Source organism: Amphiura filiformis, chromosome 13, assembly GCF_039555335.1.
Source record: "Amphiura filiformis chromosome 13, Afil_fr2py, whole genome shotgun sequence".
Classification (NCBI taxonomy): domain Eukaryota; kingdom Metazoa; phylum Echinodermata; class Ophiuroidea; order Amphilepidida; family Amphiuridae; genus Amphiura; species Amphiura filiformis.
The window spans coordinates 25,200,587-25,220,191 of record NC_092640.1 but is presented as its reverse complement, the minus strand read 5'-3'; the positions used below and the strand labels follow the sequence as shown (position 1 = coordinate 25,220,191).

General features: G+C 37.1%; 1 protein-coding gene across 1 annotated transcript in view; it reads right to left on the bottom strand.

Moving 5' to 3' along the window:
• The window catches only part of LOC140168157 (uncharacterized), a 61,089-nt gene that overhangs the window by 20,555 nt on the left and 20,929 nt on the right, over positions 1-19,605 (bottom strand). The window contains exon 2 of the mRNA XM_072191480.1: positions 13,130-13,429. Coding sequence (XP_072047581.1) covers positions 13,130-13,429 — 300 coding nt within the window. The remainder of the gene's footprint in view (positions 1-13,129; positions 13,430-19,605) is intronic.

Below are 19,605 nucleotides of genomic sequence, written 5' to 3'. Positions count from 1 at the left end.
CTTTCATTGGTAATTATTAATCATGATATTAAATTATGAATTTCTTGCAAAATTCCAAGAAGGTACTCATTTTTATCAGAACTTCAGAAGTTATTTGATAGTATTTTAGAAGCTAAAAGACAACCTGTCTTTACTCTTTTCAAATACATGTTTTGTCATTCTTTGATGGTATTTTGTTATGCGTTTATGTTATGCTATGTAAATATTATTTATTAGTGAAATAAAAACAACATATCGTATAGACGGTAAATGTAGGCACAAATGTTTACGAGATTTGAAGTTAGCATTAAATAAAATAATCATAAATAAAAACACAATTTCTATCATCACGGACAAGGGGGGCAGAGGGTATAGTTGCCGAATGCACAAATTTTACAATCAATCAAAAATATATTCCCTTTTTGCTCGAAAGTTTCTCCAAGAACGCCGTTGAAATGTTTAAAGTTGAAATTAAACTCTTTGAAGTTAGAGACTCACTTAGAGATCCCAATAAATTATTTATCCCAATAAATGATGTTGATTGTTGCCTATATTTAGAAGTTGGGATTTTACACCACTGGTCTGGCGACAATGTCTGTGAAGTCCACTGCTTGACCAATGAATGACCAGACCAGCATGTTAAGTTTTATGGTTTTATTTGCCTTTTTGTTTTTCTTCTGATTTCATTTAGCCTTTACAAATAATGATAACTGCAAAGATATAGAAGATGAGAGCTGCTGTTAATAGTTGTCCTTGAGCCTCGGAAATTCCCAATATGATGTAATGGGCATTATCAAACATTAATATGCATTGTCAATCCACAGATATTGGTCAATCAAAGTGTTAAGATATTTTAGACTTTTTAAAAATTCGTTTTTGTCCGAGCAACTCGTTAAATAGGCACATATGCTTATTGTCGAATTTTTACGGTAGAATATTCGTTCAACAAGATCAAGTATTCGTTTATTCAATCAATTTTATTCATTTTGTTCTAACGAATGTTTGTTGACGAAAAATCAAATATTATAATTGAAGACCGAAATAACCGAATTAAAAAGACTAGTTTGCGTCTGACATCATGGCAAAGGCGTGATATGATTGGTTGCTGACCTGCGCAGTATATGATTTTTGGTCTGGTTGACAGGACGTCATACGCAAACTTGTTATTTCGGTCTTCAATTATATCGACCGCAAATATTGACATGTTGCATCGAAACATATCTAAATTAGGCCTATCTACGTCGAATAAAAAGTACGATGCGCATGTTATGACAATAAAAAAAAAAGTACGATGCGCATGTTATGACATAATGAACTATTTATAATAGGGCCTACTAATAGTGTATGGGATTTTCCCATTGCTCTTCACCTGTTTAACTGCCACTGGCCATTTCCGATTGACCATGTTGACCACTGATAAACATAAAGAGCATGATGGTTCGAGCGATAAGGAATGACCGACAACTGACCGTTTATCCAGCTTGTCCCTGTATGACGTCAGTATTAGGCCTATACCAGAGACATGGTATTAAATAAAAAATAAACATTTAGAAAACCCAAAGTTTCCCGAAGTTTTTGTGAAAGGAAAAATACGCAACTTGGTAAAAAAAAAACATTTCCCCTATATAAAAGCTATGTACCGGTATTTAATATGCACCATCGAAATTGATTTTGTGGTCATTGGATTCCTCCCAAACGACCAGCTCCAGTGACGTCATAATAGCAATAATTTATTGCTATTGGTCAATATTAGGCCTATACGACAACTCGACCTGAAGTCCACAATAGTTGTGTCGAGTTATTAACAAACAAATAAACAATATAATTGTGTCTTTTACCATTACATAAATATATCAGCATGACTGGTGCTGAAAAAAGATATATTTTTGCTTGTCCTCCTCCACAAGTTTTTTTTTTTTAATATTTTTTTAAGGTCATAGCCAAAACATAGCCCAAATAGTTGTGAATTGGGATATTTCTCGGTTTATCCTTAGTGTAAGAGAGCACGAAATACTAATACGATTAGGGTTAGGTTTAGGGTTAGGAATTAATAGGGTTAGGCGTTAGGCCCGGGCGTTAGGGTAAGGGAGTTAGGGTTAGGGTAGGGTTAGGATTAGAGTTTGGATTTGTTTGGTATTCTCTTACACGAAGGATACACCTATTTCTCTACTGTATAGCACTTCATTCATGTTTTTAAAACAGTACAAAAGTGTGTAGAAACTGTAAAAAAAAACATTTCAGGATGTCAAAAATGTAGAAAGAAAAAAAAAACTTTTTCTGGAATTTCCAAAATTAGGGTCGGTATTCATTTGTACAGTAAAACAAAATTTTTTTTAAAAAAACCTTTTTTCCAGATTTTCCAGATTTAGGGTCGGTCGGTGGAGGACAAGCAAACAATCTTTTTTTTTTTTTTGCCTTATCAAAAAAAAATGGATTTTTGACGCGTGACGGTCAGTCTTCATTGGGTTAATTTCTCTATAAACTATTGTACCCGCGCCACCTGACAATGCAAAACAATGACAACTGCAAACGATGACGTCATAAAAAAGCACATTTTCAATTTCAAAATGTTTTGTCGGACATCAAAAACAGCAACAATAATGATAATATTTATTTATTTATTTATTTATTTATTTATTTATCTATTTATTTATTTATTTAATTGTTTTGTCGGACATCAAAAACAGCAACAATAATGATAATATTTATTTATTTATTTATTTATTTATATCATATTATTATCATTATTATTATTTATTGTTAGTATTATTATTAGTGTTATTATTATTGTTGTTGTTGTTGTTATTATTATTGTTGTTGTTGTTGTTATTATTATTACTGTTACTATTATTATTATTATTTATTATTATTAATTACGTTAGGCCTATGATTAATAATATTATTAGCAATCTAAATCTTACTTTTCTTGCAGTTCTGTATTTTATTGAACGAATGACAATGAGCACCATTTTTGAAGGACATTGAACACAAGTGTTCATTATTGACAATGACATTGCACAATCACATGAAGCGTGTACCTCTCTTAACCCAACGCGAGTAAATGAGGCCGCTGAACAAGCGCGAGAGAAAGGAATAAAGGCCTATGAAGTATGAACTGCATGAGTGATTATTTGTATCGCAGTGTTTATAAGTGTTTTATATGAACTAATAAGCATTTTTGATATAAAAAATCAATGTCATATACTCAAACATCAATCATATATATAAGAAGTTATGAATGATTATAGGAAATCATGTTTGCCATTGCATCAATACACACCGAGTTTAGCTATTTTAGTTCTCGATTTTTTAAAGCAACGGAAGAAATAAAACACTAATCACTTTACAGGCCTGGATTTTTTTTCTTACATTTTCAGAAATTAAGCATCGGACCTGTCACATAAAAAATATGTTGTAAAGTTCATCCAAGCGCATTATGATTGACACCCTGAGTTTGACCTTGTTCCGCATTAATTTTGTGCGCATAAATCAAAATGACGGGAATGCCATTTGCCACATTTAGCCTCATTCACTGGTGTTGGGTCACCGATGACACACGTTTTGTCAATACGAAGAAAGGGCGTGGTGATTGGGCAAAAGTTTTGTTGACGTCATTAGTGGTTTTTCCTTGGTTGGTCTAACCATCAGTGATTTATGGTTTGGAGTTTGAACAATGGAAATACATTCCAAAATTATCATCATCACTCGGGCATCATAATCATTTTTATTTACTATATTTTCGCTCAACGTTTCTAGCGATATATCTATGCCAATGTAAAGTTCATAAATAAATATTGCTCTTGTGGTTGCACTGTGAGTGATTATTACTGATTGTCCTTAGTTTTAATTTTTATGCAGTGGGGACGCCGAGATTGTGTACCCGGGTCCGGGTACATGGGAGAGGGGAGGGCAACAATCCGGAAATGTTTCTGAAATTTTGGAACTTCCCCCTCCCCCTGGAAAATTGTTCAAATGGGGGTGAAGAAATGAACAAATAAACAAATAAATAACTATATATAAAATGACAATAAATATGTTTCTCGTTTTTTAAATTGTCTTAAGATTATATTTTTCGCTTGGTCTATGTAAAGCCAAAAAAGGGTTTTATATAAAAGAGGCAAAGCGGTGCGCGATTTTTTCACGGCAGTGAAATGATGCCACTTGCCCCCACATCTCATATGCACAGTTTATCCCTTACATATCCTGTGTCTTGAATAGCTATATAGCCCACCAACCCTGTGGTTAAGAGGCTAGGAAATAATTCCTAATATCTCATACCCTAGTTTGTATGCCTTTATCTAATCTTGCCCCACATGACAACTTGCTATTTAGCCCTTAAACCTGACAAAGAGTCTGTTTAGTGTAGGAATTTTTTAGCCTTTTTTATAAACATGTTTGCAATTGGCTTATAGCTATCACATGCTGACAATACACATAACTGATTGGTTAATCAAAACTAGCAGGTCATGGCCAGGCCTAATCACAAAGTAAACATATCTTCTGTATTAGAAAACTATGCAGCAGGCGATTTACTTCAGAAAAAGTTCAATATAACTACATTGAACAAAACTAAGCCCATTATCTATACTAGTTAAATGAATGTTTATTGACTCTTGTAATAACCCATGTGTATAAACCTGTATAATATTGGTGTTCATAAATATCCCTGACCCTGACAAAAGCTAGCAAGAGCAAATAGCTGTGTAATTTGTTTACTTTAGTGATAAGGCATCATGAATACAATTTTCTTCGTAGTTATAGCTAAATTTGTTTTTGTAGGTGGCTTAATAAAAATTCTTTTAAAAAAAGGAATAGGACGCCCAATGTGAGATTGGTCGTGATGTGGTAAATTTCATGGTGTTTAGATTTGGTATTATATTATCTCATGCAAACCCGGTGACACCTCATTATAGAAATCAGACCTGTCGATAGGTTGTAAGAGGGGATAGCCTTTTCCAGGCACGAATTGGGCCATATATAAAGAAAGTTTTGCTACTTTGCAACGCAATAAAAACCTAAATGCAAAATGAGATCCTGTATAGGTGGCTCCGAGGTGGCTTAAAAATTCAAAATGAGGTTTTTAAAAAATATTGCTTTCAAGAGTCAAGACGCAGGTATCATTATTAAGCCTCATATCACTTATTTATTGTCGAATAAGTGCAGAGTATGTTAAATATGAATATTAAATGTTAGACCACAGTAGCTCAAAGTACATGTACTATACACCTGATCCGTGAACTTGTCTTTTTTAAAGACAAATTCTTGTTTTAGTGTTAGAGGTTTTTCGTTAAAAAAAAAGATAATTTGAAAAGATGCGCGTGTTGTCTCATGAGACCTACGTGATCACATTCATCATACGATGCTGTGCACGCCATTTCACTTGTTGCACGTATTTCACGTGAACGGGTAGTTAGGTGAAAAAGTTCAATCTGGTGACCACTCTCTGGCTAGTAAGGTTTGACGATTGATTCGACTTCTATGGACCATTTAGAAAAAAATAGCCACCATGTCCCTCGCGAAAATCCCGGCATTTTTCGCTAGAGGCCAAAATCCAAAATGGCCGCCGCCACCATTTTGAAAATTTAAGTTTTGAACCAGAGCACCTATAATCATGTACAAAGACACTTTTTCGGATATGTCGAGTACAAGGATTCCGATTCTGACATTACTTTGACATTACGGCATCATTTTCACCCAGAAATCCAATATGGTGGCCTGCCCCATCTTGAAAAATTTAGTTTTGAACAAGAGGACCTAAAATCGTGTACAAAGACACTTTTTGGATAAGTCGACCACAAGGATTTCAAATTTGACATTACTTTGACATTACGAACTCATATTTACCCAGAAATCCAAGATGGTGGCCGCCGGCGCCATCTTGAAAAAAATAAGTTTTGAACCAGATTACCTAAAGACACTTTTTCCGGTAAGTCAACCCCAAGAAATCCGAATCTGACATTAATTTGACGTTACAACATAATTTTTGCCCAGAAATCCAAGATGGCCCCCATTTGGTAGCGCGTAAAAGTGATTTTTGAATGAGAGCAGAAGCATAAGTGTGTCATTTCCACCTTATCTGGGGTTCATGTCTCTTATATGTGGTTTAAACTGCCTTATCTTGGGTTTACATCCCTTATCTAGGGATAAGTCGCGCCTTATCTGTGGTTTAGGTGGCCTTATCCTGGGTTTACGTTCCTTACCTGTGGCTAAGATGCCTTAACCTTAGCATATCGCAGTCTAAACCCAGGTAAGGCATATAAACCCCATATAATGCGCCGTAACCCCAGATAAGCGACGTAGACTCCAGATAAAGCAATCTAAATCACAAATAAGGCGCCTTAACCCTAAATAAGGAACACAAACCCCAGAAAAGGCATCTAAACCCACATAAGGTGCCTTAACTCAAGATAAGGGTTGTTAACCCCAGATAAGGGTCGTAAACCTCCGATAAGGCATCTAAACCCAAGTTAAAGCGCCTTAACCCCAGATAAGAGACGTAAACTCAGATATGGCAGTCTAAACCCCAGATAAGGCGCCGTCTGATGTTTACTTCTCTTATCTTAGGTTTATGTTCCTTATTTAGGGTTAAGGCGCCTTATTTGGGGTTGGGACTGGTTTATCTGAGGTGTACGTCCCTTATCTGGGGTTACGGCGCCTTATCGGGGTTTAGACTGCCATATCTGAGTTTACGTCTCTTATCTGGGGTTAAGGCGCCTTATCTTGGGTTTAGATGTCTTATCTGAGGTTTACGACCCTTATCTAGGGTTAACGACCCTTATCTAGAGTTAAGACACCTTATGTTGGGTTTAGGTGCCTTATCTTAGGTTTATGTTCCTCATTTAGGGTTAAAGTGCCTTATTTGGGGTTTGGACTGCTTTATCGGCGGTCTACGTCCCTTATCTGGGGTTACGGCGCATTATCTGGGATTTAGATGCCTTATCTGGGTTTAGACTGCGACATGCTAAGGTTAAGGCATCTTAGCCACAGGTAAGGAACGTAAACCCAGGATAAGGCCGTCTAAATCACAGGTAAGGCACCTTATCCCTAGATAAGGGATGTAAACCCAAGATAAGGCAGTTTAAACCCCATACACACTTAAAACTACGGGGTCAAAAAATGACCCAAACGGGGTCATTTTTGACCCCAGCATAGTTATCAACTAAACACCATACCACGGACGGGGTCATTTTGACCCCATTGATCAGGGTCATTGCAATGACTACGTATTTGGGTCAAATAGTAACCCCATTGGGGTCAAAATGTTACCATATTTCGGGGTCAATTAAAAAAGGGTTGCCTTATTTGGGTTATTCAATATTGACCCCATTGGCTGTGGTCATTTCAATGACCACAGATAATGGTCAAAATGTAACCCCATTGGGGTCAAAATATAACAACATTTCGGGGTCAAATGAAATGACCCATTTGAAAGGGTTGCTTATAATAGGGTTACTCAATAACCACATTTAGAGGTTGTTTGGATTTTTTTAGTATGATGCGATGGATGGTATTGCTGGTCCCACCAGGACATAAGTGTGTCTCTGCACACTAGCATTACATAAGCAGCAAATTTAAACATAGGCCTAATGCATCTGTGTACACGGACACGCCTCATGACAGTTCACACATTATAAGCTTACATGATATCATTGATGTAAGCTTATAACAACTGCAGACAAGACATCCGGCCACGACAGCATGAAATTGTCCGAATCTGCGTTCATAGACAAGGGTCTATCCTTGCATCCTTGCAGTCCCACTTTCCCAAGTAACTTTTCATATTCCATCATGCAGACACACGACAATCCGCTGAGCTGCACAATCAGAACAAATATGGCGCTGGTGACGCGGGAAGCCGGTGCACACCGTACGTGCAAATAGTTCCGAAATGCAAGTCATTTTAAAGTTGTAAAATTGGGCAACGTCGGTCAAAAAATTAGCTATATTTAATAATCAAAAAACATTAATTACAGCTCATGTTTAAACTCATTTATGAATTGAGATTTTCAAAGCTGAACATTGAAACTGATATCAATGCGCGACAGTATCGGCAAAATGACCCCGAAGTTTTTGACCACGTTCGTCGTGGTTAAAATGACCTCGTGAATGTGGTCAAATTAAAACAGTACAACCCCCTTACGGGGTCAAAACAACCCCAAACGTGGTCAATTCAAAATGACCACGGAAAATATAACCCCGTAGTTTTTAGTGTGTATAAGGGACATGAACCCCAGATAAGGCGGAAATGACACACTTATGCTTCTGCTCTCATTCAAAAATCACATTTACGCTCTACCAAATAGGGGCCATCTTGGATTTCTGGGCAAAATTATGTTATAACGTCAAATTAATGTCAGATTCGGATTTCTTGGGGTCGACTTACCGGAAAAAGTGTCTTTGTACACGTTTTTAGGTAATCTGGTTCAAAACTTATTTTTTTCAAGATGACGCCGGCAGCCACCATCTTGGATTTCTGGGTAAATATGAGTTCGTAATGTCCAAGTAATGTCAAATTTGAAATCCTTGTGGTCGACTTATCCAAAAAAGTGTCTTTGTACACGATTTTAGGTCCACTTGTTCAAAACTAAATCTTTCAAGATGGTGCCGGCCACCATCTTGGATTTCTGGGTGAAAATGATGCCGTAATGTCAAACTAATGTCAGAATCGGAATCCTTGTACTCGACATATCCGAAAAAGTGTCTTTGTGTATGATTATAGGTGCTCTGGTTCAAAACTTAAATTTTCAAAATGGTGGCGGCGGCCATTTTGGATTTTGGCCTCTAGCGAAAAATGCCGGGATTTTCGCGAGCGACATGGTGGCTATTTTTTTTCTAAATGGTCCATAGAAGTCGAATCAATCGTCAAACCTTACTAGCCAGAGAGTGGTCACCAGATTGAACTTTTTCACCTAACTAGGGTGAAAGGAAAGAGTTCGCCATAATCACATCACATGAAACCATCACCGCAACCTACCAGTGGTCCTGCCCTCCCCCCCACCCCAATAATTTTGGTCACTATGGAAAAGTACTATTGGGCCTGGCTAATAAATAAAAAATATTTTTAACTTGATTTGTTGGGACTTGCATGCCTTTCTTTCTTTTTTTGTGACTTTAATCATATGTTAATTCTGTCTTTTCGTTCCATATACAATTAGCCAGCTTTTGCTATTCATTAGCACCAGAAGCATCGACATCATCATCAACAACAACAACAACATGTAGCATCATAATTATCAACAACAGCAAAAACTGGAAGAAGAACATCAACAACATCATCATCACCATCAATAACATCATCGTCAACAACAACATCATCATCATTAAATCGACATCATCATCATCAACATACATCAACAACATGCAGCATCAAATCAACAACAACAACAACATGCAGGAAGAAGAACAACATCATCATCACCATCAATAACATCGTCAACAACAACATCATCATGATCGACATCATCATCAACATCAACAACGTCAAATTCAAATATTCATCCTTGTCGACATCATCAATAACATCAGCAGCAGCACTGACATCATCATCATGAATGATCAACAACATCGATATACTAGCATCATCATCATGGTCACCATCACCATCATGCCAACATATTGCTATCGGAAGGGAGTTGTGATGACCGCATTCTAATTTTATGCATGAGATGTCAATATAATTGTGTAAGAGGGCACGTAGGTATTTGGATTTGGATGATCAATGCGATTATTCAACCTTGTCCATTATCAATGTCATAGCTGTCAGAACTGGAAAGTTTCTCAACTTTCAACATGTTCAGGACAAGGTGTAATCTGGTTTAGATAACCTATTGGGGTCAAAAATGACTATGTTTAAGGGTCATTTGATGCTAAAATGGGACGATAAAGAAAATTACCCCTTTTGGGTCAAAAATGACCACACTTAGGGTCAGTTTAAAATGACCATTTTCATGATTTAAGAGTGTTGACCCACGGCTAGTTAGTGATCACGGTGATCGTGATGAAGATGACAGTGCACCACGATGTGTAAAACGTGAAATCCGATCTTGGTAATAAGCCAGAAATTGGCCAAGGTGAAAGAAAATTGGGATCTTCAACTTGAACTCGACTTCCCTCGGAAGTCATTTACATAACCGGGTGTTATAAAGGACGTAATCGGGTTAACCAACATTTATTGAGCATACAATTAATTTGGCTTTCAGCCCATTTAACTAAACATTCGTTATCCTGAAAATCCGCTCTCATCATCATGTAAGTTTCCGGTGTGTTGTAAAAGCTGTAACTTTAGGCCTACTTGATACACCCCCCCTCCGAAGCGCGATTTTTCCTTTCGTTACCCTTTTTCGTCAATTCTCCCATCTAAACACACATAATGTGAATGGTAACATATGATATGCTAGTAGTAAACTATCTTTGTAATTTCATCGTTTTCTGTTTAGGCCTATTCGGACGCATTTGTGCTCATTTACCATCAAATTATAATAAATTAGTGAAATTGTTGTTTCCATGGCAACGGTTAGGACTATACATGTAAACAATTCTAAAGCTAGTATTTTCAATCGGAGTACAACACCACAAAATACTAGAAACTGTTTGTAAAAAAAAAAAAAACGCACAAAAATCTTAAGACAGTCACATTCTGGTGATTTTCAAAGGGTCGTCGTTCAGGAACTTAATTCGAGGAAACAAATACTAGCCCTGTGTAAAAATAATACGTTTTGGTCCATAATGAACAAAATCACCAAAAACGTATTTTCCCCTATAAAAAACATCTTTTCAATATAACATGTATATTTTTCTCCATAGCAAGTATGAAGATTATACAAAAAACTATTATCAAATCATGCACATGGGGCGGAAATGACACCCCCTTATATCAAGCCTTGGGATCTCCTTTATAGAACCCATAGCATTCTTCTTGTGTGTCAGCTTTATTTCTCTCAATAATTAGTTGAGTATAAATATACCGCTACGTCATTCTCCCCTCCGACCTGCCTTAAACAGAGTATGAAGATTAATTTCAAAACTAGTAAATGATTTGCACGACACCTTCAGGGATAAGTCAAGTTAACATAACATTCAAATTGTTAAATCAAAGAAGAAATGTTTCTAAGCGATTTGGAACCAGGCGAAGACACTTGAAGCAAACAAACAGGCAAAGTGTGGCCTACTTTTTCACATGTTAGCAACTTTCCAAAAGACGATGATTCTACGTTTTCTACTATTCCAACGCAGAGGATTCCAACGCAACACTATTCTTTTTAAGTACTACTGTCTGTTCAATTAGCTTAGATTCTTGAATTTTTAAGATATTTGAAAAAATATAAAAATTGTGGTCAAAGTCATCAAAGAAAAGTGTTAGCACAGCCTTAGACCTAACGTGATTTATACTTTTCAAATTCTAAAGTTCAATTTAAAACCCCATTTCTTTTCAATTTTGGTCTTTTTCCGCGATATTTTTTTATAAAAAGCCGTAGAACGTCGGGTACCATAAACTTTTTGGAATCAATCCATTTAGAGCAATGGGGACGAATGTCCAGCAAAATATTTGCCAGTATGCCTAATTAGTGTTGAAACCCTACTGTCGAAACATTACGTTATTATTTATGGGAACTAAGGTTTTCTAAAATAGGCCCAGCTTATTTAAATACATTCCTTGTGTATTTATTTATTTATTTATTTATTTATTTATTTATTTATTTATTTATTTATTTATTTATTTATTTATTTATTTATTGTGCGAATGGGTCTGAGAATGGGTCTGAGAAGGTATAGGCCTATAGGCCTAATATAAAACTACACAATTTTATTTTCAATTTGTTATTTTGTTTTGTTTGTTGAATACAAACTGAAAAAACTGTGAAACAAAAGAACTTTTATACAAGAAAATATTATTTAAAACAATCAGGTTACAGAAAACATTCAGCTTGTAAAGTTACTGTATCTGAAAATGTCAAGCAAATGCTGATATTCTTGGGAAGGAATGGTAGTATTAAACAAAACTGAATTTACATTGTAAACCAGTTGAAATGAGAACGAAATCCATAATGTTAATGTCCTTGTTTAGAATAATGTTATGCATAAAACGTACTTGCGCCATGTAATTTCGTGTAACAAAAACCGGTGGACCATCATCATGCACCTATAGAACCTATCCAATAACCGGAAACGGTATAACAATTGAAATGGCAGGACAGATTGGTGGACAGATTGTTTTGCTAAATTGGATAGGGTCTATGCCCTAAGTTGAGAATGGACCGTCCCACTCGATTTGTAAAAAGGTCGCGAACCCTTTCGGTGGACCCAAGTAACTGCCCAAAATGAGGCAAAATTGAAAAGAAATGGGGTTTTAAATTGAACTTGGGAATTTTAAAAGTATAAATCACGTTAGGTCTAAGGCTGTGCTAACACTTTTCTTTGATGACTTTGGACACAAGTTTTTATTTTTTCAAATATCTTAAAAATTCAAGAATCTAAGCTAATTGAACAGATAGGCATACGTGACCATTGTCCCGCATGTGTAATTTGCTCACCAAGTGTGAAAATGTTATGAAACCAACAAAAACTTTTTAATTTGCATAAAATGTCTTCATTGCCACTAAAGAGGGCGTACACATTCCAACTGTGACGGTCTACGGTTGTTGCGGAAAAAAATATGAAAAACACCTGTTCAGGGCAGGGCTGAGCCAAATTGCAATGCAATGGTCCGCACCAGCCAGACACCCAGACCTGAGATCTGTGCCACTAGTTTTCATATCATTCATAGGTACATGGTATTTTGAGTTTTTATGGTGTCCGTCATCAGACAATTTGAAATAACCATGTTGTAGGCCTAACAGGGAGTAGTTGAAGATGTTCCCGGCTGACACAAAAAAATGGCACTTTTTAGGCTAAAATGGCCAAATATGAGGTTAATTTGCTCAGAAACCCACATACATGCGTCAACATGGCGGGGGATGATTGTATGGACCATCCCCTGGCAAAATATTGGGGATTCACCCCCCCCCCCGATCTACGCCTATGTCAACTTTACTCAAACAGACAGTGGGATTCGCTGCTACAAATCACATTTGAAGTGCTATTTGTGGGAATCTTAATTATATAATAATCACAAAATATTAATGAATCTATGAATTTCTGCATCGCAACTTACCATTTCTTCCCCTTTTACTGCCCGATGTTGTTGCTAAATGCTGCTGATACTGTCGCCGCTGCTGGTAGTATTCCATCAGATCTCTTCTCGACATCGGCGCTCCTACTTCCGAGGTTGCTGCAGTAGCACCAGCTGCTGCTGCTGCACCAGCAGATCTTCGCGACAATTGCTCTTCATGAGATGCCGTCATCCTCATTGCGCGGCGGTGCCTGATGGCGGGTCTGATGGTCGCCAAGGTGTGCGGGTTGCGGAGGCCGGGGTGGTGTCCTCGTACAGGAGATGTTGATGGATGTGGAAATGCTGTAAGAAAAGCCCAATATAATTATACACCGTATGTCAAAACTAGCCGGTAACCAGCCAAACCGGAAAAAACTTTAGAACTTCTTTATGCAAGAGAAGACGGAGTACGCTATATAGCATTTCAATAAAAAATAAACTGTTCTAGTAGGATACTAAAGATGATTTGCCACTAATAATGTTATGTTAAGCAAAAGGTGCAAGGATGAAATCTCGGATTAAGTTCGGATCTACCAATAAATTGATCGCTCAAAAGTAGCCGAAAAATGCAATTTGCAGGAAACCCTGGCAGACTGATGCCTACACCATATAACGGTAGGCCTACACTGCAAATGTTCCCGAACACATGACGCTTCTCAGACGCGTCCGAGGTGTTCATAATTGTCTCTTTAGAACACTAGTGTATTTGAAAATATGATAAGCCTTCCACATTAGTGTTCTTTTAGTATAATGTAGAACACACAGTATTGATCAGACGTGTCACAAGTGTTCTGAATGATTATATTGAATACTGGTGTTCAAAAATGGAACGCATGAGCAGACAGAGGTGTTGGAGAGCTGCGACGTGTCAGCAAGAAATACACGGTGCTCCTTTGAAGGAGGGATATAAGTAACAACAACAACAATGGCGATGCAACGTGGAAACGCTCCCGGGAAACGCTATTCCAAACTGTCTTTTTCAAGACAAATGGGATGATAGTGAGAGTAAATTCGAAGGATTTAGGGAATAATGATATTCGGGGCAACTTTGGGAGCGACTCGGAGCCCGTATATCTGTTGACAGCGATGAACAAGCATCGGAGAGACACAAGAGGGTGCAGATGGCCGAGCAATTAATGCGTTGCGCTGTCGTCCAGGAGATACGATCGGCGAGGGTTCGAGCCTTGGGCTTGCCTTAGGTGAAAACTCTCTGATTTCATCGGAATTCTTCGGAACACCGCCATTATCTTGTTTATACTACCATGCATTTGTTTATTGTCGAGTAATGAGATTTTTAAAATGTATAAATAAAGGTTGAACACCAGCATTCTGAATGATCAATGTTTGAACACGTGTCATGTGTTAAAAAACCGTTACATTTCTTTCATGTGTCCGAGGTGTTCATAAATAGTAATTTTGAACACCAGAGTTTAAAGGATTAGAACATGTTACACTAGTGTTCTGAGGTAATAACACCTGTGTTCTCTACATTAACACTAGTGTTCTCTAAATAAGTTGAACACGTGTCATGTGTTAAAAAACCGTTACATTAATGAACGCGTTCTATGTGTTCTGGCCAATTTACAGTGTACCTATTATAGGCCCTGAATCGAACCCATGTCTGAGGGCCGATGAAACACATTCGATAGGTCTAACCTATCGTTAAGTCAATGTGGTTAATAGTGAGGGCCTACCTTCTGAGAACCCCCCAGGCGGCGTAGGAAGCGCAATACGTGACGTACGAGGCTGGCGAAGATACAGGGCTGATAGCCCCATTCAACTTACACGGTTAGCAATTACAAATGGAAAATTAACATACATGCAGTGTGGTAGGCCTACATCTTCGTACCCCGACAGTTTTAGAGTAAGATAATTTTGCTTTTACACCACATAACAAATTTAGAATTGTTCGTGAAGATTTCATGATTAGGCCGTATAAAATTAATGTTTTGGTTCTCGTCCCTCCTCCTCAATTTCTGGGATTTGTCAGATTTTTTTTTTTTTTAGATTTTTCAATTATTTTAGACTTTGGAATGATTTATGAATTTTTCATACATATAAATAAGTTTATTAGAGAACAAGGATCACTTCCAAGTCTTTTTGTGGTACTCTAGGGGGTTTATCCCTCAGAATCTCACATTTGCAAAAAAAAAAAGTGCCTCATCGTTTCCTCAAGCACTGTTGGAAAAGACCGAAAACTACTGGCACTGCTGATTTTACATTGAAAAAAAAAAAAAAAAACACCTCCCTCCCTCATCAATTCATGAAAATCCTCTGGACGAGAACCAAAATATTAGGGTACATGTAGGGAATATGAGAACGTTAAGCACATTTTGCTATTTTTCCAAAAAATTAAGTAATTCACACGAGACAAAGTTTGTTATTTGTTTTCCATATACTTTCAACTTTAATATGTCAAAAAATTAAGGTCAACCAACATTTGGTCAGGCAGATATATGCAACAAATGACGTCATCATAAATCGTCCCATATTCCCTACAGTGTAGGGAAAATGAGACACTATTGTCTGGACAACTTTTTTGTATTGCAAAGCTACTTTGAAGGAAAAATATTAGCAAGTCAACTATTTCCTTTGATTCTATGTGTATTTGACACGTTTGGGAAGTGTTTAGTGTTTATATAAGTAAATAAACCAGTCAGCCATTTTGACTGTCTCATATTCCCTACACAAAGTGTTTAGTGGTTACTTTTAATACCAGAAGTATTGCATTGTCCAGTAATATGTCATTCATTACAACTAAAATAACTTTTAATATAACATAAAACAAGTCAGCTAAGCAAATATACCACAAATCAATACCCGAAAGTAAATAAACCAGTCAGCCATTTTGACTGTCTCATATTCCCTACACAAATTATTGGTCACCATAGTGCAAAAAACGGTCTATATGCACAATATACACTGTGTATTCAAAACACACACCGATGTACGATAATACCAACCCCCAAGACTTCACAAAATGCATCTAATCTAGCTCCTGACATGTTACTATTTTTGCACCAGTACATTCTCTGAAAACCCTATTTTTACATCAGACCACTTTTTAGGTGGCATTTTTCTACCCTTGTCAGTAAATTGGTGATTTTCTCAGCGAAAATGAATTGTGTGACTCAAATTCACGACAACAGCTATAGTATACGTAGCAACTGAACAGTAGATGGCGGTATTTCAATCACTGAGTGATCTCACTTGACCACAGCGGGCTGGAAAAAAAAGTGTCTCGTATTCCCTACCGTCTCATATTCCCTACATGTACCCTAATTTTATATGGCCTTATGTGTTAATCCAATGGCGACGTCAAAAATGCCGATATCGCATCCACCATCATCTGCCCCCCCCCTCAAAAGTCGCCCCAGCGCCACCAAGAGCCATGCCATTATGCATTGCGACTGATTTTGGCCTTTAGCTTTGCAAGTTCTATACATCACTTGTTAAATTAAAGTTGGAAGAAGCAAAATTATAGATTTAAAAAAGTTTTGTAAGGTGTTCACCAAATTTCACAAGAATTCTATCAATTTATCATAATGCAAATATACATTATACTGTGACTCTAAAAAAAACATTTGTGGGGACGTATAAAGCGTGACTTTGTTTGTTTTCCCACAAACGCATCCCACCTGCACATGCACATTTTTATTTAGGGATTTCCCCCACAGCAGTCTAAATGATAATGAGGGCGCTACTATTGAATCCGTCTTTGTCTCACAACCAGGTGGTTACTGACATCCACACGACTGACATTTTTCAAAAGAAAGCTACAGTATACATAAGAAACAATACTTCTGTTATTTTGTATTTCTATTATTTCGTTAATTCCTAAATGTCAGTATTTTAGCAGGCATATCCTTAGTAATATTGAGCATAATTATTATGTCGTATAGCGTTATATAAATTATTCCGGATCCAACGTGAAAGCGAAGCCATTATGTCCCATTTTTTCTCAGGTTTATTTATAGTCAAAGTCAGAAAGGTTACAAAATTATCAAAAAATGTATTGCCTTGGAAAACAATTGCCGAAAAATTCGTAGCATGAATTATTGAGATATGACAATTTAGCATCATGCTCAGCAACATCGATATGTGAAAATCATAGAATTCTGCTCCAATTTCAATGAATCTCAATCTACAGTTTAGATTATTGGCAAATGTTGGCAATGAATGTGTTATTCCCAAACCAACTGAAATAAAGCTTCATACCAGAATAATCACAATTGCTCAAATTAATGTTTATGACGAAGTTTCTCTATGATACACCTGTCGCAGAACAAATTGATCATGAACAGATTAACTCAAAAATACTTAAGGGATGTAGAATGAGCGTTTATGGCGTTTCGACAGTATTTTTTGTGGGACATGAGAGCACCTCAGACGTATCGAATTTTCGAATTTTCAATTGATCGTCGGCTTTTCATCCCACCTACATACACTTTAAGTATAAATCATCAGATTTATAAAGTTTACTTCAAGTACTGTTAAATATCAAAAATATCAATTTTTAATGATTTGCCATAAAATGTGTATTACATTGCGAATTTCAAAAATCAAAATTATTTGATATCAGAAGGACATTCTTCGTATTCAGAATGCAATTCGATATGTCTGATGTGCTCTAATGTCCCACAATAAATACCGTCCAAACGTTCATACCCCATCCCTTAAGTGCAGGGTGTCGATTTAAATATGGCTACAACCTACACCTGGAAAGATATGGCTATCCCTCTCGCCTTAAATAGTGTAAAATACCAAATTTCAATTAATATTTTTGGAGCTCGAAGATTTACATGCATGTACCATGTGTACAGTATTTCTTAATAGTGATAGTGATTCAATTGGCCGGGAAATTCTTTTTCGTCTTTTCCCCATAAAAATTTATTTTGTTATTTGAGTCACTTGAAACTAAGAAGAATTATAATATTAGTGTTGCCTCAATATTCCCATTCCACATTATTCTCTCCCGTTTCCTCATCACCCACCAATGTTGGGAGATTCAGAACATGTGGTGACGAAGAGCAATGACTGTGAATTCCGGCATTAAATTTATGGCCTTTAAAGTATCTCGTGATGTCTTGTCTGCACATTACAGTCTTGTTTTCTATTATGGTGTCTTTGTCTTGCACCGTCTTTATTTGATCTTCCTAATGATTCTTCTTTTATTTTATTTTTTTTTTTTTTTTCGGCTTTGACATTCCTGGACAACCAAGAAAAGCCTCCTGTAAAGCTTATTTCCATTGGGCTCTATTTGAACACCGGAGTGGGTTGGAACACCCAACTCTTCTCGGAACTGACTGCGAGATACAAAACGGGTATGGCTCTTCTGTACGGGACCGACGACCTACTGAAGGACGGAATTCTCTCATGATTCGTTACCGCACTTTAAATGAACCATGGGGAAAGCGTAAGTCTAAATTTATTCTGTTGAATTCAGGCTTTTTACCAATAAATATCCATGCAAGTGTTCCACCGCACCGCCGGTACTCAAACCGGGACCTCATGCACCATACGCGAGAAATCTAACCACTGAGCCACGCTCTTCCGATTCCTTCAGTGATAAGGACGTGTAAAATACGGTATATGCAATTATTGTGTACAAAAAATCAGTTTAAATTATTAGATAGGCCTAATTCGATAGATTAAGATAGACCTAGTATTATCTATTCATACAGCACGTGGCAGCTGCACCAATTTATGAAAAAACAGATTTTAGTAAACATGATTAATCGCTACGTTCCTCAAAATTTTGCCACATGTACATTTATGTGGCATCATGGGACATCGGGCTCGTCCAGTTGAAATCCATTCATCCCTTGTGGAAGACATGACCTTAATCTTCCACTCAGGGAATGTGAATTTCAAATAGGGTTACCAGAATGGGTGATTCCATTTGAAATGTACACCCCTCTGTGCGGGGATACAGGGAATGCATGTGAATTTCAAAATAGGTTATCCGTATTCTATAAGATGCATATCCTATCCCCGGAATCCTATCAGCGACTGCATACCGGTACCTTGTTTAGGATTTTCAAAAGAAGTACCTGCATTGTGCAACCATGACTGTTTCAAAATAGTCCGCCTAAGTCAGGCAAGTAACTCCGAGGTCGTGCATTGAATTGGTTTGAATGTGGAATACGGGAACCAGCGCGTTGCAGCGTCTTAAGAGGCCGGTCGAGTGCAGATCCGTCGGAAGACGCATTTCAATACGGAATAAATGCTAACCTCACCGTGACATCATCCAAGCAGCAAAGTTCATTTCCCATTGAAAAAGCGTTATCCGACGGATCTGTAGTCGACTAATCTGGTAACGTGGATAACCTCTATTGGATTACCAGAATGGGTGACTCCATTTGAAATGTACACTTCTCTGTGTGGGAGATTAAGGTAATGTCTTCCATATAGGGGTGTATGAATTTCAACTGGAATTGCACATGAAGTAGGCCTACTTTCACCAACTTATTAAGAGT